This window comes from Miniopterus schreibersii (genome assembly GCF_964146895.1).
Source record: "Miniopterus schreibersii genome assembly, chromosome: 8".
Taxonomy (NCBI): Eukaryota; Metazoa; Chordata; class Mammalia; order Chiroptera; family Miniopteridae; genus Miniopterus; species Miniopterus schreibersii.
The window spans coordinates 5,384,221-5,410,746 of record NC_138109.1 but is presented as its reverse complement, the minus strand read 5'-3'; the positions used below and the strand labels follow the sequence as shown (position 1 = coordinate 5,410,746).

Here is a 26,526-nt window from a genome sequence, read left to right as displayed (position 1 = left end):
CTCATGGTGAGCCTTGTATAGGGCTCCTGAGTCAGTAGCAGCTGCTTGTCAGCCTGGGACTCTTTCCCACCTATTGTGTTTGCTTGGGTCACTAACCATACTCTTTGTGTTTCTTTTTAACTAAAGGCTAAGTCTCCACACTTTTTCTTTAGTTGTGTCCCTGGCCCAGCCATTGAATGGGATTCGTTGAGGACGGGCAGTGGCAGCTGGGGTGCAGAAGTTTCTAAGATGCACATCTGTTCTGTTCCAGCTGTTTCCTCTATGGCTTAATACCAGACAGGTCTCTCGGCTACTTGAAAACTTGCTCAGAACAGAGTGTTCTGGCTGGTCACAGAGTTGACCTAAAACATCGCGCATTTGCCTTCTGTGAGCACATACAAAGGGTTAAACTGTTAGTATTTCCTAAAGAGGCAAAAGCCTGGGCTGAGCTGGGGCAGCTCAGTCATTTAAATCATCCCCATCCAGATCTCTCTGAGAAAAAGCATTGCACGGTTAGGTATTTAGGTAGGAGTATTTTTAAGAGTCTCCTAGCCCTAAAAATAAAATACATCTTCTCAGAGACAGACTCCTTCCTGCTCTGACGCTGGTATAAAAACAATGGGAATGGCAATTTTAAATACCTGCAGTTTTGGTGTCACCGGTGAGTATCATTCTTCTTCTGCTGCTGTCCCACTCCCTTCAGCTCCAGGCTGGCTCTACCTCTTCACTTCTGTACTTTGCCAAGAGGTGTCAAAACTGCTCCAAAAAAAAAAAAAGCTTGATTTTGATTAATATAGAGAAAGAAGACTTTGCCTGACTGATAATAAAACTGATAAATGACATTTGAATTACTTGTAGCGGTAATTTATTACATAAAATATCTTTTATTTGACATGCGATTAGTTGCTGGAAGCATCACTCAACCTGACGAGTTTAAACATGCTCTGAAATGAACCCCAGTAAAACCAGGGCTGTCTGCGCCGGCGTTATGAAACACACTAATCCTGGAGAGAGGGGAATCTGACTTTAAATATTTAAATGATTAATTGGGTTTATATATTTTTTTTACCTTTCTAACCCCCTTAATTACAAGCAAACTCGGGGGAGTTTCTGAACTAGGTGTGCAATCTGCATGCTTATCGCTGAGGCATTGTCTGCGTCCTGGGAGGGATTTATGGCCTCCATTCATGTGTGTTCCTGCCGGTTTACATCTGGAGCTCAGGCAGCCCTTCCCTTCGCGTTTCTTGACTTTTTAAGGACATTCTCTCCTGAAGCCCAAGTCTTAAAAAACGGGATTCTCTGGGCTCAGCCCCAAATGCTCACGTCTTGGGGAAGGGTAGCTTTTCCGAGACCACTGCAAGGAGCCTAGTGCTCCCGGATTGTTGCCTCCGGGCTTGCCGGTCCTCCTGCTTGGTGTCAGATGTCCCACTCAGTGCCTCTTTTGTTATCTCTGCTCTTTGGTGAATGTGGTTGAACTTGAGATGACCCAGCAGAATGTTCAATTCCTCAATGGTTGTGAAGCGCCTACTGTGTGCTCAGGACAGCATGGTGCAATTGGAAACCTGATCTTTAAGAATCTTACAGGCCCTTGGGGAGAGAAGATAAACTCTTAAGAAAAGGGTAATAATGAAGACATTGTGATTTAAAGCCAGAGTTAACCCTACAGACCAGAAAAGGCGAGAACACAGAAAGGAGAGGAACTGGTGTGGGCTGGAGAAATCCGGAAGGCGCTGTGGAAGTGGTGGGAGGCTGGCACCACGGGGAAGCTTGGTGTCACGAGGCGTGAGAATAGGTCACTGTGTCAGGGCTCAGAGGAGAGTCAGGGAGGGCTCAGGAAAAGCCGGGCTGGGAATCGAGAGGAAAAGGGACATTGTGTGTTTCTCATTCTGGGTTCTTCTTGCTCGACTTTGAAGCAGGAAGCAGCGTGTGCGCGCGTGTGCATGTACGTGCGTGCGTGTACGTGTGTGTTGTGTGTGTGTGTGTGTGTGTGTGTGTGTGTGTGTGGTGCCCAGCACAGTCCTGAATGGAAGGTCCCAATACATGCTCGCTTGATTGATTTGTTCCGAGTTGATTTTTCTTCTTTCCTCCCAGAGAGGCAAGAAGCAAGGTAGCTTTGAGATATAGGCAGGGCCAGTGTAAATTTTGCAGAATAATAGTTTTTTCTTAGGCCTTTCAAAGACAGACCTACAGCTTCAGTCACTCCTTAAAATAGGATGTAAATGGGTGGGGCTGGGGAAAGGTTTTGACATTTCATTGGAAATCGTGAGACAGAAAGTATGTTCTTTCTCAGTTTGTTTCTCTTCTAGCCCATATAGCTGTATACTCTTACCCTTGATTTTCTTAATTCTCTGAGCAGGCACATAGTATTGAAGGCCTGCTACGTGCCCGGCACTGCGCTAGACCCCTGGGCTGGGCGGTGTTAATAAGGCCTAGCTAGTGGCTCTCTCTAGTTGCTCCTGTCTGGTCGAAAAGGCAGTTATGTGAACATAGCAGTGCCTGTGAGCCCGGCCCAGGTGATGACAGTGGCACAGACAGGTGAGGGACAGCTGGAGGTGTTTATTGGACCCGGGGGGATGATTAGTTCAGTGACTAGACTGGATGGACAAGCACCTCCAGTCAAAGGCATGTGGACGTGAAACCAGGTGCTGTAGAGAGCAGCTAGACCACAGGATGGGGAGTGTCAGGAGAGACCACTGAGAGGGAGGCAGCAGCCAGGCCATCACCCTGATGGAAGACAGTCAAAGCACATTGGTTTTTCACTTTGAAATGCATCACCTAATTATTTTTGAGGCAGTATTACCTATGTGACTATATTATTCTTAGGCCAATATTAAAATTATTTGTATCATCTGAGCAGATTCTGAAGGGGGGCTGGGAAGACACCCTGGGAGTGTGTTGATGAGGCAATCATGCTCCACCCGGCCAGCTCACTGCTGTTCTCCAGGGTGGGGGCAGCTGCAGCTCCTGCAGGGAGTCTCTCAGATGCCTCCACTCCATCTAGGATGGATGCTCCCCTTGGCTTGGTCAGTCCCCTGTTCCCACCAAGATACTCTGAAATGTTTATCCACTGTCTTTCCCCTTAAATTGTGAGTTCCTTGAGCTCAAAGGCTTTCTCTTTTTCTTAATCTACGGCCCGAGGCTCTGTTTTAGCAGGTGTTCTAGAAACACTTGTTGCATGGATAAATTGTGATGGAAATGTGCTTCAGAATTGAGAAGCTGTCTAGTGAAACCATCGAGGCAGCCCCGGGAGCCAGTAGGTAAGGCCTCCTGTGTGCTTGACCTCGCAGGCTGTGGAAGGTGAGGACAGGCCTTGCCACTGATTACCGTGGAGGGAAGCCCAGTGCATGGAGAAATACATTGAGGACCACTTCATGCCATCTTGTACCCTGTGACTGGTGAGAGCTTTTGGAATTTACCAACAGTGGAAACCCAGAGTGCCAGTCTTTGGTGAGGCCTTCTGGAGGAGGCAGGGCTTGAGCTATGCTCTGTGGGTCAGTAAGCCATAGCTGGACCTGAGCCTGAAAGGAGAGCATCCCAGGAGAGTGCAGTGAAGGCCAGGGCCAGGATGGTGTGTGTGAGCCACTCTGGAAGTGGCTGTAAATGAGTGGCAGGAGTGGACACTCCCACCAGGAAATGAAGTGTGGGGAGTCTCTCCCACTTTTTCTTTCTCCCTTATGTCCCTTTCTCCCAGTTTAGCACACAAATCTCTTTTTGGTATGTAAAAGTTACTGGTTTGTATTTGAAAAAAAGTATTTCTCTTAAGTTTTGAGGAAATAGTATATTTTCTTCTTTTGTCTGTGTGACTGGCCTAGAATAGCAGCTTTTCAGGGGCAACCACCCTGCCCACTGTGTTTGCTTGTGCTTTACCTGGTGTGGTGCCGTGTGGGTGCCAGATAATGCCATGTGTGGATATTGACCAGAGCAAGTGTTACAGGAAGGAACAGGGTGACAGAGCCATTCCTTAGGTTTCTCAGGCTAGGGAAGTCTTTGGTGTTGGTGGGAGCCAGGATTATGGCTGTGCTGACAATGCAGCCTGTGTTAGTTTATAAGATTCTTCAGCAAATAACAGAAAACCCAAAATAAAAGTGGCTTAAACAAAATAGAAGACTATCTGTTATGTAAACCTAGGCAGCCCAGGCTCCGATCCTCAGGGACCCAACTCCTCTCACTGTTCTGCGTCCCTGACACCTGGCTGGCATCCGACTTGTGCTCCTGGGTGACTGCTCCAGCTCCAACTGTCCCTTCTGCTGTCCAGCCTGCAAGAACGGGGGAAAGAAAGGGCAAGCTCCCTTCTAAGGACTCTTCCTGGAAATTGTCCACATCACTGCCACTTTCTCTCCATTGGCTGGAACTCAGTCACGTGGCCATACCTGTCTGCAAGGGAGCCCGAGAAATACAGTCCTTGTACTAGTGGGACATGTTCCCAGCTTCTCATAGCTCATAGAAAGTTTGAGTCAGAATAAACACTAAATTTAGCATAATGAATGCCTCTGGGTGGAGAGGACACATGGCTAGCTTCAGTGGTGTTTGGAAAGTTTTACCTGGTAAAATAGATGGGTCTAAGATTGCTAATTTTATGATCATGCTTTATCACTTATGTAAATGTTATATTCTTTTGTATGTATCAAATATTACAGGATGCATTTTTAAAAGTCGAATTAGAATTCATAGATCTTGCTTTTTTCCTTGGTCTCAGCTGCTAACTGATCAGAGAGAGAACTTAGAATCTCCCCTGCTGGGTGTTCTGTTACCGCTGCCTTCCTTTATAAAGCTCACTTCTAAAAATATTCTGAGCATACTTTTTAAAAAAAGTCAGCTTTATTGAGGAATAATGTGCATAAAATAAAATGCACCAATTTTAATTCTACGATTTGAGTATTGATAAGTGTGGATTCCCGTGTAGCCATCACTACACCGTAAAATATTTCCAGTACCCTAAAAGGCTCCCTTGTGCCCGTTCCCAGCTGATCCCAGCCCACCCCGACTCCGGGGCGGCCACTGGTCTGCTTTCTGTTGCTTCTGATTAGACTTATCTTTCCTTGAGTTTGATATAAATGGAATCATACAGTATGTACCCGTTCGTGTCTGGTTTCTGTCGCTCGGCGTAATGTTTTTGAGATTCATCCAAGCTGTGCGGATCAGAAGTTCCTTCCTTGTTATTACTGAGTGGTATTGCCTGGTGTGGGCACACCACAGTTTGTTTATCCATTCACCAGTTGATGGGCTTTGGGCTGTTTCCAGCTTTGAGCTACTGCGAATAAAGCTCTTGTGAATATTCGTGTACACATCTTTGTATGTTTTGTTTTCCTCTTCAGTAAATGCCTAGGAGTGTAATTGCAGGGTCATATGTTAAGTGTAAGTTTAACTTTGTCAGAAATTGCCAAACTGTTTTCCAAAGTGGTTGTACCATTTTGCATTCCCATCAGCAGTGTATGAGACTTCTCGTTTGTTTCATAGCCTCATGAGCAGTTGGTACTGTCAGTTTTTTTAATTTTAGCAGTTTCAGTGTGTGTGTGTCGTAGTATCTCATGGTGGTTTGAGTTTACATTTCTGTGATGACTGGTAATGTTGAGCATCTTTTTGTGCTTATTGTCATGTGCATATCTTTTATGAAGTGTCTGTTTCAGTCTTTTGCCCATTTAAAATTTTCTTCTTATTGAGTTATAAGAGTTCTTTAAGTATTCTGGATTCAGGTTCTTGTCATATATATGCTTTGTTAATATTTCCTCTTAGTCTGTGGCTTGCTCCTGCCCTCCCTTAACATTGCTTTTTGAAAAGCAAAATATTTTAAATTTGATGACATCCATTTATCTTTTATTTTTCTTTTATAATGTTCTGTGTCCTAAGAAGCCTTTGCTTACTCCAAGGTTGGAAAGATTTTTCTTCTAGAAGTTTTATAGTGTTCGCTTTTATGTTTAGATCTGTTTCCTTCTCAGTTATTTTTGTATGTGGTGTAAGGTGAAACTCAAGGTTTGTTTTTCCTCATGTGGCTATCCAATCGTGCCAGTATCGAATTACTTGTCTCTTTAGTAAAAAGTAATTGTTTATATATGCATGCGTCTGAGTCTAGACTCTTTTTAAAAAAATTATTTTTTTAAACAAAGCTATTGAAGTCTATTTTATATACCATAAAACTCACCCATTTCAAGTATACAGTTCAATGATTTTTAGTAACTTTACTAAGTGGCACAACCATAAATCAGTTTTAGAGCACTTTTATCCCCCAAATGAGATCCTTTGTGCCAGTTTTATTGTTAACCTCGCCTCCAGCCCCAGGTGTCACTATAACATTACCTTTTCTGGACATTTCAAGTAAATGAATCGTACCTGTGTGATTCCTTGTGGCCTGCCACCTTTCACAGAGTAAAATGTTTTTGAGTGTCTTCCATGTTGTGGCATGTAGCAATACTTCATTCCTTTTTACTGCTGACTGGTATCCCACTGTACGGATGTATACCACATTCCCCCTCTCAGTTCACCAGTCAATGGACATTTAAGTTGTCTCCAATTTCTTGAGTTGCTGGGTTGTATGGCAGTTTTATATTTCTGGATTCCTTTGAATTTTGTGTGTGTCTAGTCAGCTTTTTTAAAGTAAATTTACACACAATAAGATTAATTATTTTTAAGTGTACAATTTGATGAATTGTACAGGTGACTCAATTTGATGAATTGTACAGGTAACCAACACTACAATCACAATATTGAAAATTTCCATCACCCCAGAAACTTTCTTTGTGCCCTTTACATCAGTCCTCTGCCCATCTCCTGGTTCCTGTCAACCAGCAATCTCCTCCCTATCACTAAAGTTCTGCCTTTTAGAAAATTTCATGTAAATGGAATCGTATAGCATGTAGTCTTTTGTGTCTGATTTCTTAACCGTCACACATGCATACAGGACCAGGTAGTATATATTTTAGATTTTGTGAGCTGCACATATTTCTATCACCACCCCCCTCCCCATCCATTGTATGAATTTAATTTGCTTATCCATTGACCAGGTTCCATTTTGGGGCTATTATGAATAATGCTGCCATGAACACACAAGTCTTTGTATGCAGATATGCTTTCCTTTCTCTTAGGTAAATACCTAGGAGTAGAATGCTTTGGTCGTACCTTAGCTGTATGTTTAACTTTGTAAGAAATTGTCAAACTATTTTCCAAAATGGTTGTACCATTTTACTGTTCCAGCAACAATGTATGATAGTTTTAGGTGCTCTACATCCTTGAGACCAATTGGTATTCTCAGTTTCTAAGTTTAGCATACTAATTAGTGTATGTTATAGAATCTCATGGTGCTTTTGATTTGTATTTCCCTAATGATTGATGATGTCAAGCATATTTTTATGTGCTTATTGGCCATTCATATAGCATTTGTAAAGTGTCTCATCCAGTCTTTTGCCCATTTAAAAAATCACCTTGTTTTCTTAATGAATGAATTGTAACAATTTTTGTATTTTATGGTCACAGGTCCTTTATCAAATATATGTTTTGCAGATATTTTCTCCCAGCCTATGGCTTACCCTTTTATTTTCTGGATATAGTGCCTTCTGAAAAGCAAAAGTTTAAAATTTTGATGATGTCCATTCTATCAGTTTTTTTCCTTTTATGGTTTATGCTTTTTGTATCTTAAGACGTCTTTTCCTACCCCAAGGTTGCAAAAATCTTTTCCTGTTTTCTTACAGAAACTTTATAGTTTTTGTTTTTTTGTCTAGGTGTGTGATCCATTGAATTAATTTTTGTGAATGGTGTAAGGTGAGGATTGAGGTCCATTTCCCCCCCTATTAATTTCCAGTTGTCTCAGCACAATTTTTGCAAAAATTATCCTTTCCCCATAGAATTACCTTGACCTCTTTGTCAAAAATCAGTTGACCATATAAGCACAGGTCTATTTCTGGACTCTTCTGAATTCGTATAGTTTAATCAGGGCTCATATTTTTTAATCTATGAGTGAGGCTATAGATATGCCTCAGTGTCCTTCCTGCCTAAAGATGACTCTGCTGATAGCTTCGCAGCTCATGAGAAGTGGAAGATTGTCTTTCACAGGATGCTGGTGTGAAGAGGCCTTGGGTGGTCAGACATGACTGCTGCTGAACTACCGTGATGCCTCTGCCCTGCAGGCTGCCCAGGTGCTTCTGCTCCTAGCAGAGCTGTTGTTTCTGGTTGCTTCGCTGGGTCGGCATGTCTCTCTGACCACTGCCAGCTGTCCCCAGCTCAGCCTGTAGTGCCATTCAGCTGGTCCCCCATTGCTCCATGCATTTAGCCCAGCAACTCGTGCTGTAACAGGCCTTTATTTCAGGACCTCACTGTGGATGAGCCTGTCTTAGTGAATGCTCAGGGCGGCTTGTGAGCAGAGCTGATGGGGTGATTTGAGAAGCTGGATACCACGCAGTGAGGGGTCGTGGCTCCAGATTCGATGAATGTGGGGGAATCGCAGTGGGGTTGCCTGGTTTCTCCTGTTGTTATGCTGATGCAGGTTGTCTCAGCAGGATGATTCTGTGGTGGCTTTCAGCCCCGTATTGACGAACTGAACCTTTACTGGATTGTGGTGTCAGTGAGTCCCTAGCTTGGAGGTTTTGTGCTCAGCATGGCTGTGTTGTGGGCCTGCTTCCCAGCGCCATGCATGTGTTCTTATTTACAGTGCTCGTTCTTGCCTGCCGGGTGAGGATTTCTTGGGAGACATAGCTAAGGGAATTGAGTCATGGCGGTTTTGTTAGTGTTCGGTGAGGTAAGGAGCCACTGGGCAGCTTTTGTTCCCCTGATGTGGCTGCCGCACACCGTAGATCACCCAAAATTTCTGAGACTGTTGGAGCTCACGCTAGTTGATGGAATCCATGGAATGTTAGGGAACGTGTTGAGTTTCTCCCTACGACAGCTTGTCCTCTGGCCTTGTTGCAGCCTAAGGCACAGGGCAGCCCCTGAAATGCCAGTTGTACAGGATAAGGCTGCTGCCACCGATGCCAGGCTCTCCCTCCTCCAGGAGACCCCAGTGATGTGGTGTGTCGGGGAAGTGCTGTGCCCCTTGGCTAGCTAGCTAGTCCTGCCTGTTGGGAAGTGCTGTGGAGGATGGGCATGTGGGTGATAGTAAAGATGCCACTGCTTCTGGGCTCTTTAAATCTAGCAGAGCTCTGCCGCTCTCTTTAGCTGGTCTGTCTTCAGGAGAAGGAAGAATGTCTTTGGGAACCATCTGGTTGGTGTTGTGGAGCCAGGGCTTGAACGCTCTTCTTGCCCCGTTGCCTGTGGGCATCTGCTTCCAGACTGGGACTTGGAGCTTCCAAACACCTCATTCCATGTCCCTCACTTTCAAGCTGGAGCCAAAGCGCAGCCCCATTCTGCCTTTGACTGTATGATTCTGGACCAGGGAGCACGGTGACAAGAGAGGCTCTTGTAGCCTCAAGTGGCTCCCAGCGCTCTGCTCTCATTCCCCTGTGGAGGTCTGCACTGGGTGCGGACAGTGGCCCTGGGTGGGCATGGAGAAAGCTCCAGGTGGTTGTCCCTGGGGTTCAGCTAGGTCTGGATCACGCTGACTGCTTTCTCAGCAGCCCTTCTGAAAGGCACGCGGTGGGTAAGAGTTGCCTCCAACTTGGTTTTTCTCCTCTCATTTGCCATGAGTCAGAATTGTCCCACACGCTCCGGAACGAGGAGAATGGCATTTCAGTTTCTTGTCTTTATAGACTCTCTGAACTTTAGGAAAGATCATTCTGGTCCCTTTTCATTAATAATGAAAACCAAGGGCAATAAAATGTTCTTAACGGGAGCATGGCAGGAATGAGGCACAGGGTGGGGTGAAGGGTGCGGCTGGCAGAGAGCCACAGGTGTTCCTGGTGTGCAAGGAGGTTGGAGCTCTGGAAAGGTGGGAGCTGCTGCAGGAGAGGTCCCAATTTCTCGGACCCTGAACCACCGCCTCTGTTCCACCTGGGCCACTCCGGTGCCCGGGTGAGAGGCTGCACTTCTGCGGCACGGCATGTTTGCAGGAAAGGGTCTGGCACACTGGATTCCGGTCCAGGTGTTAGTTGCAACTGTTTTTTTTGTAGGGTATTTAGTGAGTATTGAAGGAACTAGTGGTGAATGTAATACTCTGGACGTGTGCCATTTTGAAGATGCTTTCTCTGGGGATTTTAGATGGTGTCTGGGTATGGGGATGAAAGCCCTCTGGAACAGAAAGGTTGCCCAGTGTCTTCACTTTTTCATCCTAAAAATGGACTTGCCCTCAGTGTTGGATTTTGCAACAAGGGAGTCCAAGCAGAGCAGATCAGGAATGAGGCAAAAGAGAGGCTTGCCTGGGACAAAAAGCCTCTGGGCTTGATTAACAAGCGGCTATTGCTTATCTGCATAGATTCCTACTGGGTGGGATGTCACTGCAGGTCAGAGCCAGAGTGCCCTTCTGGGGCCCGCTTCTTAGACGTGAGCCCTGGAGTGTCCCCACACAACCTTGGGAGGGCGTGGGGAGTCCTGGCTTGCTGTCACCCAGACCCCAGAGCCCTGAAAGGAGCAGACGGATATGTTTGTATAAATATGAAAAACACCTGCCTGCCACAGGCACCATAAGCAGAGGCAAAGAAAAATAAATTGAAGGATTGTTGCAACTCCTGTCATGGGCAAAAGGCTCATTTCCCTGCCATATAAAAAGTTTCTGTAAATTGGTAAGGAAATGGATAGAGAAATGGAGTAGAAAAGTATGGACCATATACAGTACTGACAAGGAACTACAGATGAAAAGACACGCAGTCCTCACTCCTAACAAGATAATGCAGGTGAAAGCTGCAGTGAAGTACGTTTTCCTGCTCCTGCGTTGGCTGGATCCACCCTGTCCAGTGGCCTGAGGGAGCAGGCTCGCGTGGGCGGGCTGGGGGACGAGCCAGCCCCTGGAGAGCAGCTGCAGCATCTCAGGGTTGCAGGTGCATGTTCCTCTGACCCAGCTTCCCGGGCGTTCGCAGCTACAGACATGCTTGTACATGCATGTGAGTGATGTGTGCACGTGGTCCCTGATGGCAGGCAGCATCGTGGGAAGCAGTAAAAGACTGGAATCACCTAAACGTCCACCAGAAGGGACTTGATTAAATGGAATATTGAGCAGCCATAGGGACAAAAGAAGGGTGAGAAAAAGGGAAAGAGAAGGAAAGTTATACACAGCTGCATTGCCTTAAATGTGCATAAAACTCTCTGGCCTGATAAACAAACTGTTAGCAGTGGCTGTTGGTGGAGGGAGCCTCTTTGCAGAGGGCTGACTGCTACGTTAGGTTTAGACCACACATACATTACCTGTTCAAAGACTGTAAAACCAAAAAGGGAAGTTCAGGGCTGCGGAAGAGGCCACCTGCTGTTTACATTTTGTGCAGGAGACTCTGGGGCTCAGCCACATTGGGAAGCTCATGTGGAATCCACAGGCTAGTCAGCCAGAGAGGGAAGAGGTGTGGTGGCCAAAGAGAGAGACTTATTGGCTCTTCTCATGCAGCAGCTCAGGGAGGAGGGGACATCTCCCTTACCCCTGGGGGTCTTTGCCACTTGGACCCCTAGTCAGCTGCCTCCCAGCAGCCCCTTCTCTCCCGGTGCCCACATCCTGCTACTGAGCTTTAAGAACCAACCCTCCCTGCTCTCCTGGGGTCAGGAAGCACCAGGATGTGACTATCTCAGGAGCTAGCAGGCCCTGGTGGAGGTGACGGCTGAAGCATCCAGTGTCTGTCCTAAAAAAATCCCTGCTTCACCTGCGCTAGCCGAGAGCCAGGTGCTCCTCCAAGACTCGGGGTGCTGCTCTCCCTCCTTCACCTTTTCTCTCCCAGACTTAGTTCTGGATCCCAGTGCCTCGTTGCAGCCGCATGTCTCAGGATAATGTCCCACGGCACTCTGGTCTGATTTCACAGACTGATTTGTGTCCTGCCAACGGTTCTGGGAACAGCCCCTGCCCCCAGTGGCAGATCCCTTTAGAGGAGACAGAGTGCCACACGGCATGGCCTGGGCGTAGCCACTCCAGGTGGACATTGGAAATGGAGACACAGTGCTTTCCTGGGCACCTCCCAGAATCGCTGGGGCATCAGATAAGATTATGGACGTGGAAGCATATTGTAATCAGTGGGTGGATGATCATGCAGTAGAGAACACCCATCCTCTGGTGGAACCAGAGTCCTGGGAGCTTCCGTACGGGCTGCTCTGAGAGCGCTGGCCAGGAGCCTGCCCCTCCATGGAGACTGGCTGCCATTCCTGGGCTTCACCCACGACAGCAGCACTTGGTTCTCCTAAGCCAGTTCCGTCCTGGTCCTAGTCCCTCTAGGCCCCGATCCCTCTTGCCTTTTGTGGCCCCTGGCAGTAGCCTCCTCCCCGCTTCCTTCTCACCAGAGCTTGCCCTTGGGCTGCCTTACCTTCTCCTCCTCATAGAGAGCTGGCCGTGTCACCCCTTCTTCAGGCCTTCTGCTTGTGAATGTTGGGGTCCCTCAGGCACACTCTTGGCCTGGCCCTGCCTTTCCCACCTCTCTCCCACCCAGCCTGCCTGCTTTGCTCCCCAGGCTTACTGGGCCCCTCTGTATCCTTGGGGCTTGGCCAAGGCTGCCCTCCCTGGTCGGTCAGGCCCAGATGCTCCCTTTCCACATTGGCCACCTCTGTCTTTGGAGCATGGGTCAGCCTGCCTTTGCAGTTGCTTGTGCCCTGCCTGGACTGCTTTCCCTGGGACCCCAAGGGCCTCCTGCGAGGCCCTGCCAAGGACTCCTGGCCCCTCCCCCACCATCCCCACTCTCCCAGGACCCTGCTTAGCCTCTGCATCTTTCTGGAGTTCGCTCTATCGATCTGTCACCTGTAGGTTGTCTCCTCTTCACGGGCTCACTGGGAAAGCAGGGCAAGACAGGGTGGGGCCTTATCATCACTGCCCGTCCACACTGTCAGTCGAGGGTGCTGGTCTGTGTCTCCCAGCCCTGGGCAGGACCCGTGTGCCTCTTCTCCTCACTCGCCTTGTCTCCCCACCACAGGCCCCGTGGGTTCCCGATGGAGAGACTACAGTGCCTTGGCTGTCATCATGGCGGGCATCGCATTCGGCTTTCACCACCTCTACAAGGTAGGTCTGCCCTTCCCCACGGCCCCCTTGGCACTCAGCCCCATTCTCCCCTCTCCTGAGCTTTATCTGGATGGAGGCTCTCATTCCCTAGCACCGTCGCAGGAGTGGGGCTGTGTATAGAGGCAGAATGTTCTAACCAACACTCTCTGGAGGTTCAAGTCCAGGCCTTGCCCCACCCTGGACAGGTGTGCTTGGCAGGTTTAGGCCCCACCTCATCCACTGGACTGGGCATCTCTCCTCAGAGTCTCTGCCCCATAGTGACTGTGGGCCCATCAAGCCGCAAGCCATGTCAAGTACTTAGAACAGTGACCGGCACGTGCTAAGCAGCCCCACATTTGAGAGAGTGACATGGCCGTCAAGAACTGGACAGTGGAGCTCAGCTGCTGGTGTTGCATCCTAGCTCTACCACATGATAGATGTGTGACCACAGGCTCAGTGGCTGCATCTGTTAAATGGGGACAATAGAAGCTACCTCAAGAGACGGCTGTGAAGCTCAAAGGTGCTGCTTTGAGGAGTGCTGTGGCCTGGCACATAGCAAGTGCTTTGTACACCATTTTTTCTACTTTAGTATTTAAAACCAGTTTTGAGCATCTTATCATAATCACATTATGGGGTCTACTTTTTGTCTCCTATATACTGTGTTGGAATCCATGTAAATCTAGGATTCCCCCAGACTCTACAGTCATCCCTCAGGGTCCAGAGATCATTGCTAACAGCAGAGCTGCAGGTATGAGCCAGCATTCACCGCCTTGATACCAGGTACTAGCTACTAGGCACTAACTGATTGGAAACACATGAGTCTCTTCTAGAAGATACAGAGCCAGGATGGGTCCCCAGAGACAGAAGGTAAAACATGGCCAGAGGACTTGCCCCCTCCTGGTCCGGGGGAGAAGCCGCCTTCCTTCTGAGGCCACCTGCTACCTTGTCCCAGGCTCACTGTTGTAACTTCCAGCACGTGAACCGTATTTCAAGGTTGCACTCTGGGATTCTTAATTTTTGACTTCATACAAAAGCTAATGACAGAGTTGTAGCAGAATGTACAACAGTTTTTTCTGTGTAACATCTATTCTTGGAGTTGGAAATTTCTGTGTCAGAAATCCAGAAGCAAAATGTTCTGTGTTCTGGGCCGCCCCTCCCTCACCCTGATGCCTCCTCTTCCTTACCCTGTGTGTGGAAAACCTCCTTCCGATCACTGACGGCACAGATTCAGGCTGCGCTTAGCACTGACCGTCTGGGGCTGTCCTGGGGTGGCCTGTGGTCTAACAGACAGGGAGCAGATCAGTTCTCGGCTGTAAAAAAGAAGAGAGACGTGGGAAGATCGGTCACAGTGGTGACAGGAGAATTTCTAAAACATTTGCTGATAGTTTCTTTAAATTAAAAAAAGAAAAGGAGAGGTAAACTGTCATCTTGCTTTATAAATACTTAAAGATTTAGGCTGGGGTAGTGTATGTGTCCCTCCCCTTGGCATTTCTGATCTCGGAAATGGAATTTTCAGTTTGTTATATGTATAAGAATTTTTTCCCTCTTTTTTTAAATATCTACTCTTTCCTTTAAAAAAAAATATATATATATATATATATATATATATATATATATATATCTTTATTTATTTCAGAGAGAGGAAAGGAGAGGGAGAGAGAGACAGACAGAAACATCAATGATGAGAAAGTCATTGGGGATTGAGCCTGGCAACCCAGGCATGTGCCCTGACTGGGAATCGAACCTCGATCTCATGGATCCTAGGTCGATGCTCAACCACTGAGCCACGCCTGGCTGGGCAAGAATTTCTTAACTTTTGTACTTAGGAAATTTTCTACCTGGAGTGTAAGGCTGCATTGGACAAGTTTCGGCTCAGTCGTAGGCAATGACTCACATGGTGGTCGAAAGCACTTTGCAGAATAGAAAAGTGCTTCTGCGCGTGAGCCCAGTAAACCATCCCCACTTAGGAGCCACTCTTGAAGTGTGCTCTCCCACAGCCCCTGGGAGGGCCGCTCTTCCTCCCAGTTCAGAACCTTAATGGAGATGTTGCTGTCTGTTTTCCTACCTGGGGCCCAAGTGGAGTCAGAACCGAAGTTCTCCCTGGTCATGCCAGCCAGTTCCCACACCCATCAGCCCACACGGTGCTAACCAGGGCTTGTCTCAGCCTCTGAAATGGAGGGGCACCAGGCCCTGAGCTCTTGGACCTCAGAGTGCATGTCCTTTCATCCAGCTCTCCCAGTGGCCGCCGCTGCCCACTGGCTACTCCTTCACATTGCAGAGCAGGCAGCAGTTACCAGCTGCACCCCACCTGCCTTCTTCCCGAATGTTCCACGGCCTCATCTCCCCAGTCTGGCTTCCCGCATTCAGGGACCCCAGCTTGGTTGCCCTTTATCCCCATGGTCACTTCCTTCAGATTCTGCCCCTTTCTCCGTTCTGCCCCTGGTCTCAGTTCTGGGGGAATCTGACTGCATCTGACTCAAAGGAAGTTTGTTGTGAGGATTCAAGGCTCAGTTTAGAGAAAGGTGAACCCCTTCCAATGCCTCAGCATATCCATATACTCTCCCCTCATAAAAGAACCAAAGGTCCAGAAACCTGCTGTGGATTCTCATCTAGTTTCTCAAGTGACTTATTCATTCACTTTTACTCACTTGTTTCCGAATGGATAACCCATTCACGTGGTTCAGAGAAGTACAAAGGCTGCCCCCTCCCAGCAGAATCACTTTCTTGAGTAGCCTTTCACATTTCTGTCTTACAAGTTTTAAAGTAGAGTTTGAAATATTTTTGTTACAGAAATAGTGCATATAACACCATTAAGAAAACTAAATAAAAGAACCAAAAAAGTTTTCATAGGCATAAACCAGGTTGATTTTGCTCATCTCTAGTCCCTGGCCCTTGTCCTTATGCAGACGGACTTTTTACGTGGCTGGAATCACAGTCTGGCACCGTTCATTTATGGTGTTTGCTTAGAGAGTTTCCAGCCGGGGGGTGGCAGAGAGAAAGCCGGTCTGCAGTGAGATCGCTGGACAGTAGCCCAAACCTTCACCGCCCCTGCCTCTTGCAGAAACACCTGCTGCCGCTCATCGCGGGCGGCCGGGAGGACAGGAAGCAGCTGGCGCGGATGGAGGCGAGCCTCGCCGAGCTGAGCGGCCGCGTGGCGCAGACAGGTGAGGATTGATGGCCCCGCCCCGCGCGCCCCTCCTCGGCCTCCTCCCCTCCGCGCCACTCTATGTGGTGACTTCATTTATCTGCTCTGAGAATCTGTTCACATTTGCAAATGAAGCCGCCGTCATTTCGGTTTAATTTGAAATTGCTTGTTTACTGTCGGCGCGGCCTCAATTAATTATGTTTTTACGGAAAGGCTCCCAACCTCAGAATATTAATAAGGGGAATAAAATGACAGCCTTTCTAAGGGCTGTAAAGTTCATTTTTAATTTCTGCTGCTATGAGGTTTTCAGGGGGGTTTTCAGCGATTTTCCCCCTTCCCTCTAAGAATCCGTCGCAGGGTCAAGAGAGGCTGTAATTACTGCGGCTCCCGGGACCCCGGCCACCTCCTCTGTCATCGACTCCCGGGGCTCGCGTTCATTACCCAGTGCCCCGATGATGGCCCAGATTAGCTGGGACCTGTCGCGCCAGAGGTGGCTTTTCTCCTTGATAAACTTGTTTACTAGATGGAGTCTCTGAATCTAAAAACTCAGGCAAGCGAGAGAGCTGCTGTCCCAGGCAGCCCTGAGAAATCCCCCAGTGTGGTGGCCCTGAGGCCCCAACGAGGCCACCTTGGGGTTGGATGGGGAGGGCAGGAAGGAGCAACAGGGAACGGAGATTTGCAGTTTTCAACCACTCATGGAGGTTGTGGGATCTGAGGTGCATCTCTCCCGGGACTGGAGACTGCATGAGTTCTACAAGGACACAGGGAGGCCTAGGATGCGGACATGACAGAAGTTGGAGAGCCAGGCAAATGATCAGCAGATCTAATTAGAGGGGAGAGGTTTTGGACAGATATACTGCTGACCACGGACAACGGCACAGTAGGAAGATGAAGCAGAAAGACTGGAGGGTAGGTGCAGTACAGGTAGATTGCCCAGGGTGCAGATAAATCATCTGGGCTATGGGCTTCGGTGTCTGCTGATAGATTGCATGCTGCAGCTTAAGGAGAATCTGTGTGTCATTTAACAGACACCACTGCTCTTCTCTCCCAGTGACTCAGTTACAGGTGACGTTAGCCTCTGTCCAGGAGCTGCTGATCCAGCAGCAGCAGAAAGTCCAGGAGCTCGCCCATGAACTGGCCACAGCCAAGGTACTGGTCCCTGCCCCTCTCCCCTTCCAGGTATGCCCTGCATGGCTCTTTGCTCTTGTCCCTTCACCACGTTCCTTGGAGTCCAACTTGGTGTTTTCTCATGCTTGTTATACAACAGGCCCACGCTGCCCTTGTAGAGAAGAGGCATCAGCGATGGAGGCCGTCCTTCCTGTCTCCCTGTCAACCTCCCAGCAGGAGGGAGGAGCAGCAGCTCTCTGCCCATGGCCTCTCATGGTCGCAGGTGCCCCAGCTCTGTAGGCAAAGAATGGTCTCCACCTGCACGTTAGGTTGCAGGTCACAGTTGCCAAGAGCGCCTGGGGGTAGAAAGTGGAGGGAGTGCCAAGGCACTGGGCCAAACTCTGTGGTGACACCCAGGTTCTCGAAGCCCAGGTCTCGGGGTCAGGTAACCCCCAGTGGAGTATAGTGCCAGCTGGAATTGACTGGGGCAGTTTCCATGTCTTACTTCCGAAATCTGAAGCTGTCTTAGTAATATCAGATCCTGGGATCAGACTGCCTGGCTTAAAATCTTCGTCTGCCGCATGCTACCTGTGTGACCACAGGCAAAGCACTTAGCCTGTCTGGGTCTTAGTTTCCTCATCTGTAAAATGGAGTTGTAATGGCAGTCTCCTTCATTGTCCTGACATGCTCTGAATAGGCTCCAGGATTTCAGGCTTCTGGCCTGGGTTCTGTGGGTGTGTGACAAGGTCATTCCTGAGGCATTGTCCTGGACAGACGGGTCCAGGAGATAGTGGTCCAGTGACTGTCCGCCCTGCTCCATGCCTGTCTCCTGTGTTGCTTTCTGGCTGCTTCCACCACCCAGTGCTCTAAGGACCCCATTCTGAGTGGCTCCCAGGGAAGGCCCCACCCCAGTGGATGTGAGCCTCTCTCAGATCTTTTGCATTTGTAAAAACCCAGCGAAATGGGCATCTTTTCATTTCCCATGGAATCAGGGGTGCCTCCTGTGAAGGGGATCCCCAAGAATCCCCACCTCAGATACCCCCACATAGAGGGGCTGCCTGCACTTCCTCCTCAGGTGGTGCCGTTGCTGGGTGGCCACCTCCAGCCACCATGTACGCCCGAGGGGCGGGTGGCCCATAAAGCACCCAGAAGGCCGGTTACCACCCTGCCCTACGATCCTCTATTATCTTTCGGAGTGGTGGCCTGCCAATGGCCAGAAGCCATTCCGGAAATTGGAAAACTGTTTTCAGACCTTAACCATTAAGATTAAGACCACATGTTGCATTTTAAAAGGGGAGGGGGCCCAGGATGGTGCTTGGTGGTTGAGAGGCGCCTGAGCTTCTTATGCTGTTTTTCTGATGGTCCCCCACCCGTGCCCAGCCCCCTCTCACCCATTCTCTCCTGTACTGAAGCGAGGCTTGTAGGTTTGGTACTAAACCCATATGTGTGAAGACTGGTTACCCCATAAACCAAAGACTCGGAGCTGTGTTTTCTCAGCTGTAATATAAGTTTTTATATCTGGCTTCCAAGCTCCTACTGCAGCACTGTAAAAAATTAAAAAGAAGAGCATTAAGTAATTAAAAAACCTACATAAAACTGAAGGCTGGGAGTTTTCTACAACTGTTTTTTAAAGAGACTGGCTAAAAAGCCCCAGATGTCAGATTTTATTTCTAAATCCTGGCATCTGGCACCACATGCGTTTGGAAATCTGAGTCCTTTGTAGGCCGGTGAGTGGAAATTGCTCCCCTGTTAATGGGCTGCTATAGCTTTCAAGGCTTCAGAGAAGCCAGAACAGTGGCTCCTGGGCCTGTGCTATCTGGTGGTCTGGAGTGGGGCCCCCAGGGAGTGTGTGTGAAGGCGGGGGTGGGGGTGGCGTTTGCACGCTTGCTCTCAGACTCCCCAGCTTTTCCTTCCTGAGCCCTGCGGCCTCTCAGAGGAGCTTCTCCCTGCAAAGCTATGCTGGGTGCTGCGAGCCCCGCCCCATGTCAGGGACCCAACAGAGGCTGGCAGGAATGTCCTGTTGTCCCCCCCCCCGCCCCCCGCCACAGCCTGGGCCCCCCACATCCTCCTCAGCTTACCTCTGGGGTTGTCTGGGTTGTTTGTGTCAGGGAGGCAGGGGCCTTGCATGATTAACCTGTGCACTTGCAGCCACCTCGGGGGAGCCCCCAGCCCGGATGGTGCAGGCCCACCACCTGAGGCCCCCATACCTGAGGCCTCACACCTGGAATAGGCCCATAAACACTTCATAGGCAGCTTGGCCACTGGCAGCTGCCATTTGGGGGACCACCAATTTCCTCTTCTCCATCCATCCATCCCAACCAGATTTGCCAGAGAAAGGGGGTCCCTGAAGTTTATATGGAGACAGCGTCACACTCTGAGGAAAAGGTATGCGAGGAAGGATGGTGTTTGTCAGGGATTGTGGTGGCTGTTTCCTCCACGAGTCTCCTCGGGGAAGGAATCGACATTCAGTCCTAGGACAGCTCCTTTTTCTCTGCTGAGCCTCAGTGCTTCTAAAACAGCGGCTGTGGATGAGCGGCCTGGTTTTGTAGACAGCAAGGTGCAGTTCGGGGCCTGACCTTACTGGGCCAGGGCTGCAGGTCTCTTAGCAGCTCTGGGAAGTGCACCCTGGGTGCAGCCTGTCTGCGGGGCCTGCTCGGGATGCAGCTGGGGAACCGGCTAGTTGGTGTGGGAGTGGAAATTGACTTATTTTACTAGTTTTGTTTAATGGAACACACCCAGTGGAGGCCCCGCACAGCTATCTGCAGGACCCTCCCAGCCGCAGCTGCTGCTTCAGCCCGTCCTGCCTCATCTCTGCCCACCCCCCTACCCCTGGACAGCCTCTCAAGTCCATGCAAACACTTTGGTTTGTATCTGTAAAAGATACGGACTCTTGTCACTGTGTCATTTCATTTTACATGACCAGAATGCCATTGTTCCACCCAAATACCTGTAATGATTCCCTAATACTGTCATTTAAACGGAGAGACCCAGGCAGACAGTCTCCTGAGTGGGCTGGTGCACAGGACAGAGTGGCCCTGGGTATACCCAGGGTCCTCGAGGTCCAACCCCTCCTGCCACCCCAGCTCTGAGGGCGCAAGGGAGGCAGCACTGTGATCCTGTTCCCCTGTGTTTTGACTTTCAGGCCACCACATCCACCAACTGGATCCTAGAGTCCCAGAATATCAATGAACTCAAGTCGGAAATTAACTCCCTCAAAGGGCTTCTTTTAAATCGGTAGGAGTTGAGAAGGCGGGGCTTCTGCTCGGATTGGCATGGGGCTGGGGAGTGGGAGCTCCCCGTGGTCTGCCTGCCCATGGCTGGGAGGGGGCGCATCGCTCAGGGGCCCTGGCTGGGCTGCATGGTTCAGGCATTGGGTTTGGGAATCTTTTGAGCTTCACCTTTCCATCCCCAGTGGGCCCCTCCCTCCCCTGCCCAGGGTGACAGTCTGCAGAGCCCATAAGAATTTTGAAATATATACAGTCTCTGGGCCCCGTCAACACCTGCTCAAGGAAAGCAGGACCTCGAGCAGAGGAGAGCGTCCCATCCCTCCAGGCAGGCAGGGCTACCTCCTCCTCCATCCTGGTCCCAGCTGGTCCCAGAAAAGGTCCCCACAGAGGGCCGGGATCCTTAGTTTGGACCATCCTACGGTTCAAGGCAGGGGCAGAGCATGCCTACCTCCCCACCCCTAGCCTTAGTTTCCCTCTGCAGAGACAGCACCTTCCATGAGCTCCTCAGGGGCAGTGCTTTCACCTCTGAATGGATTGCTTGGGACCATCTGGGATTTTTTTTGTTTTTGTAATCCTTACCCGAGGACATGCTTAGAGAGAGGGAGAAACATCAATCCGTTGCTTTCTACACATGCCTGACAGGGGATCGAACCCACAGCCCTGGCATGTGCCCTGACTGGGAATCGAACTGGCAACCTTTTGGTGCACAGGACAGTGCTCAACCACCTGAGCCAGTCCAGCTCGTCAGGGACTGTCTAGTTTTAAAAGTGAAAGGCCTGTGCCGTGGGACATGGGGTGGGTTGGTCACCTGACCTGCGGGGCTCCCAGGTCGGCCTTGTGCGGGCTCACATTACTTTGCAGGGCCAGCGTTTAGTGGGGGCTGTGTGAGGCGAAGGCACAAGGTGGCCCTTCACTCAGGGTCAAGGATGGGGTCCCAACCAGAGGACCCAGCTCTCCAAGCCACCTATTCCCAGGCCTTCTTTGAAGAAAAGAACTTGGCCTTGAGGGAGGTGTGGCTGAGCTGGGGGTTGTCATTAGGAGAAACCCCTTGTGTTCCCAAACCTAGGAGACAGGAGCCCTTGAGCCAGGGGACAGAGAGCAGGTGTTGGCTAATATTGGAGCCAAGAAATTTGTAAATTAAATTTTTCCTTAGCGTCCATGATGCTGGTGACGGCCGAGGCCTGTGTGCTCTCCATGGGTGGGATCTGAGGAGGAAGAGCTATCCCGGCCCCAGTGCTGGGGGGCACGGGGGCAGCCAGGAGGGGAGCAGGCCTTTGTCTACTTGGCTCGGGCAGAGATGGGCCGCCTGCCCTAGAGCTCGATTTCCAAGCTGTTGCCAAGAGGGCCTGACCTCCCAGGTCCCTCCCGGACTTGGCTTTGGTCTGGGCTGGCTGGTGGCCCGGGGCCTGGGGCGGGAAGCAGGGTTGGGGAGCTGATTTCCCTGTCAAGTGTTGAGCTCAGAGGTTTTCTAAGAAAGTGCACCAGTGCCACCCTTCTGGTTTTTATGTGTCTGACCCAGAGCAGTGGCCCCCTTTTGTAGTGCAGTAGACAAGTTAAAGTTGGAGGCCCAGGTGTTTGGGGGTCCCCATCCTCATCTGCTCCCTCTCCTGGGGCTGGAGGTGGGGACGGTGTAAGGACCAGGGGGGAGCAGGCTCCAGGGCATGGCAGACCCCCCAGGGTGGCTGTCCAGCAGCTGTAAAGAGGGTCCAGGAGGCCCCCTGCGTGGGGCAGGGCACTCTGCGGGCAGCCCTGGCCTCATCTCAGCCAGTCCAGCCTCCAGAGGCCTTGGTTCTGAGAGGAGGAGGCTGGAGGGGAGCTGAGGCTGGCTGACTGAGCTCACTTCAGTCCCCTGCTGGGTGGCGCTGTCTCAGAGCACTTGGGATCGGGAGAGGAGGGTGTGGCTCCGCTGCGGGTGGGGGCCCCAGGACTGGTCATGACCCTCTCCTCCCTCCTCCGCCAGGAGGCAGTTCCCACCCTCCCCTTCGGCCCCAAAGATCCCGTCCTGGCAGATCCCAGTCAAGTCACCGTCACCCTCCAGCCCGGCCGCCGTGAACCACCACAGCAGCAGTGACATCTCGCCTGTCAGCAACGAGTCCACGTCACCCTCACCTGTGAAGGAGGGCCACAGCCCCGAGGGCTCCACTGCCAGCTACCACCTGCTGGGTCCCCCAGAGGAGGGCGAGGGCGACGTGGATGTCAAGGGCCAGGTGAGGATGGAGGTGCAGGGCGAAGAGAAGAGCGACGACGAGGAGGACGAGGGCCACGTGGGCGGGGAGGACCGCCGGGGCGTGCAGCGGGAGGATCGCCGTGGCGGCGATGGGCAGATCAACGAGCAGGTGGACAAGCTACGGCGGCCCGAGGGTGCCAGCAACGAGAACGAGCGGGACTAGGCCCAGGTGTCCCTGGAGGTGGCTGACGCCCGGCCCTAGCCCCTCCTGGGGCTCCGGGAGGCACTTTGAGCCAGCTGGGGGCCTGGGGCCTGGGGCCTGGAGCAGTGTGAGGCCTGGGCACCCTGGCGCCTGCACGCGGGGCTGCACTCTGTCCGCCCAGCCTCCTCTCACCTGCCGCTTCCTCAGCTCAGCCCGGACAGCAGCCTTGACCTTGTTCCGTCAGTGAGGCCCCTCTGCCGGCCTCCTGGACCCGGGCTTGTCCAGGTGTGTCTGCTGAGCATCTTAGCTAACCCAGCACCGTGCATGACAAGAGGTAGCTCTTACCTGACTCCTGCCCTCAGAGTTGGAGGAGCTGCGTTGACCAGGTGCCTGCTGTCCCCCTCCTCCCCCCCTCCTCCCCTCCCCCCGTGGCTCCTCCCTTCACTTCTTGCCGGGGCCAGGGCTCTTTTCTGTCCCCAGGGCTTCTTTCTCTCTGGCGAGGGCCTCCCAGGTCCCACAGCCAAGTCCTGGGAGACTGATGCCGCCTGTCCCAGCCCCACCATGTCCTGTCTTCCCAAACCAATGAAATCACACTGCACTTCCAACTGTCCCGCTTGCCGTCGTGGCTCAGCTACCGCCCCTGTGGCGAGATGTGGCTGTGACTCCTGCATAGGAGCCAGGCATCGGGCCTCTCTGTCTGTCCTTCCCGTCAGAAACACATGTGCATTGTGCGATCAGGTATAGGTTCAGAATATAAGACACGACTGTACATAGTTGTAATAAATCTGAGTTGCCACAATTTAATTCCTGCCTGCTGCTCCCTGTCTGCTCACGGCGCTCCCAGTGCCTGGGAGGTGGGTCATGGCTGAGGCTGCACCAGGTGAGCCCTGGGAGGGCCCGGAGGGGAAGGAGGGGACGCAGGGGCCCAGCTGGGCAGGTTTCTCAGGCTGCTCACCCTGAGCCTGGAGGGTTTCAGCCTCAGCCGAGTGTCGAAGGGCGACATTCTGGTCCAGGAGGAAGGGACCTCCTGTTACTGTATATAGACCTGATGTGAGTGTGATGAGCTCTCCTTCCTTAAATGGATGAGTGTGCTCCCAGGAGAGTGTCTCACTCGCTCTGCCTCCCCCGTCTCCTCTCCCGCTCCCGCCCTGCCTCCCTTTAACCTTCACAGCATTTAGCTAAACCCAGGAAAACAGCACGAGGCTCCTTCCAAGGAGTGCTCTGCACCCTGCAGCCACAGCACTGTGCTGGGCAGGCGTGGGGACGGCATGGTCACATCAGGGTCCTTGTGCAGACACAAAGGCTTTGGAAACTGCAGAGACTGCTCTGGCTGCTGCAGAGGTGGGTTCTCTGCAGTGCTATGCACCCCTCTGCAGGGAGCCCTCCCCTGGCTTCCTGACACCGCTGCCTGCCACCGTGGGCCCTGCAGCCCTGGCGAGGGAGGACAGCCAGGGCCCAGGGCCAAGGGGTGAGTGACTTGGTGTTGGGACTGTTTTGTCTCCGAAACATTTCACCTCCTGCCTAGGCTCCTTTCTAGGGCTCCGGGCCCAACCCCCTGCCCTGGCAACAAACCCCTTCCTGACTCTGGCCCAGGGGCCACTACGGACGTGTTGGGTCATGCTACTTGGGCCTCTCTCTGACCTGAGTGTCCACCCCTGGCTTGGTTCCTCACGTCTTATCTTTGACTCTTGCAACCTCACGTGACACCCCTGCAGTATGTTTTCCCGCCACGCGTTGCTAGGGACAAGCAGAGCCCACACTGAGAGTAACCTCTGCCTCCCTGCTGTTCCCAGAGAATCCAGGTTCTTGGTCCCCTGGGCCACTAGCCTGTGGTCATGAGCACCCCCTTGTCCAGGAGCCAGGCAAGAAGACGGCTGGTCTGAAGCCCTCTCTATGGGACGGGCCTCTGATCCCGGTCCTGAGTGGCCATTATGGGGGTCTCTCCCTTTAGCTTGGTGACCATTTATCATCATCTCTAATTTTCTAGGGGTTTGTCCTGCAGTGGGACCAGACAGGATGACCAGAAGGCAGATGGCCTGGGTGGAGACACAGCCAGAGCTGTGGGGGTGCAGCGGGGAGCACCTGCAGTGGTGAGAGGTGGCCCTGGGGCCTCACTGTCTGGAGGCGGGGTGGGGGGGCGTGTTCTCCAGCAGAGGGTCCACAGGCACTCCTTGAGGAGAAACCTGGGCTCCAGGCCTTTGGCCCCGCGGGTCCTGAGCCCATGTTGGAGTTTGAGCATAGAGAGCCTGGCCTGATTTCAGGCAGAAAACCCCTCCCCAAAACGGCGTGAGTGCTGCCTAATAAAGGCAGCTGTGGACGGAGGGAAAACAGCCCTTTGAAAAAAAGCCTTTCATTAGAAAAATAATGCATTTCATCCAAATAAGGTAAAAATATTTGGAATGGGGCAGAAGTGAGCAGCAGGCAGCGCCTGTCAGGCCCTTTCTGGAAGGGAGAGATTATTATACCCAATTACAATGTATTTTTGTAGTCTTTCAGGAAAGCCCTCATCCAGTGCTGGGAGCTGGGAGGCTGCCTGCACCCTCCTGCCCCAGGTCCCGGGTTTGCAATGCCCCGGCAGGCGGGGCGCTGGGTGCATCGGGCACATCCCAGGCTGCCCCTCCGCTGCCGAGCCGTCAGCTGGCCTTCCTCCGCTGAGGGGACCTGGGCCCGGAAGGGGAGCACTTGCTTGGGGGAGGGGGTGCTGAATTTGTAAACGTATTTACAAAAAAAGGTGTTTAAAGGGAACAGAGTACAAACCCCTTCCCCCCATGCGGTTTCACAGGTGCAGGTGTGCTCATAGGTGTGCCCATGGGCTCGCTCACTGTCTGTGTCTCTCTGTGTCTCTTATTAAATAAAAATGGGAAACTCCTCTACAGTGTTGTGTGACTTGCTTGTCTCACTGAAAGTGAGTCCTGTGTCCTTGGGGACTCACGCCAGGTGGAGTGGAGGGCTCTCTAGAGGCTCTTCCTGGCCCTCGGTGCTCAGCCAGGACCCTGAAGCACTGGTCCTTGAGGCTTATTGCCCCTCTCCTCTGATGATTGCCCCAGGCTGCCCCTGCCCCTGCCCCAGCCCAGCCCCAGCCCCAGCCCCAGCCCTGCCTCTGTCCCAGTCCAGCCCCAAAGCCCAAGGAGGAAGGGCAGGCAGGAGACGTTCTATGTGGGGCCTGCCAACCTGATCCTCAGGAGTTTACTTAATCCTTGGTGTTTCTTGGTCTGTTTGTTTAAAGCTGTTTCTGCCAAGGCACCCAGAGAAGAGGTTCGGAGGCTCCAGACGGAGCAGGCGCAGGGCGCCCCTGAAACCTGCAGGTGTGACTTCAGCCTTAGGTGGAGCACTCACCTGGGGGTCGACCTGAGTCCTGGCTGACCCCTTGTACCCCTCTGTGGCCCCTGCTTTTCCTCCTACACAGGCATTTCCCACCCCTGCTGGGGCAGACGCTTCAGGGTGCCGTGCTGAGGTGTGACCACCGCCTTCTCGCACCTGCTGCCCCATCCCCACCGCACTCCAGCCCCAGCCCCCGCCCCCGCTCTGGGCTGCTGGGTGCCTCTCACCTGAATCGTGAACAGCGTATTTCCACCAAGCACTTGGAGTTGGTGCCTCTAGGAGAGATTTTACTGTTTCATACGGAGACCGCTGAGGCCTTCCCCTGCTCCCTGGCAAGTCTGGAAGGCTCTTTACTGTTCT

General features: G+C 51.6%; 1 protein-coding gene across 3 annotated transcripts in view; it reads left to right on the top strand.

Moving 5' to 3' along the window:
* PEX14 (peroxisomal biogenesis factor 14) overlaps positions 1–25,714 on the top strand; it is a 129,598-nt gene extending 103,884 nt beyond the window's left edge. For 2 of the 3 annotated variants that reach the window (XM_081144796.1, XM_081144795.1), the window contains exons 6-10: positions 12,933–13,018; positions 16,059–16,161; positions 17,194–17,291; positions 20,392–20,483; positions 22,437–23,649. In XM_081144796.1, coding sequence (XP_081000922.1) covers positions 12,933–13,018; positions 16,059–16,161; positions 17,194–17,291; positions 20,392–20,483; positions 22,437–22,866 — 809 coding nt within the window. In that variant the 3' untranslated portion in view covers positions 22,867–23,649. Of the gene's footprint in view, positions 1–12,932; positions 13,019–16,058; positions 16,162–17,193; positions 17,292–20,391; positions 20,484–22,436 lie in introns of all 3 variants that reach the window. The other variant, XM_081144794.1, reaches the window with a different exon arrangement.
* The last annotated feature ends 812 nt before the right edge of the window (positions 25,715–26,526 follow it).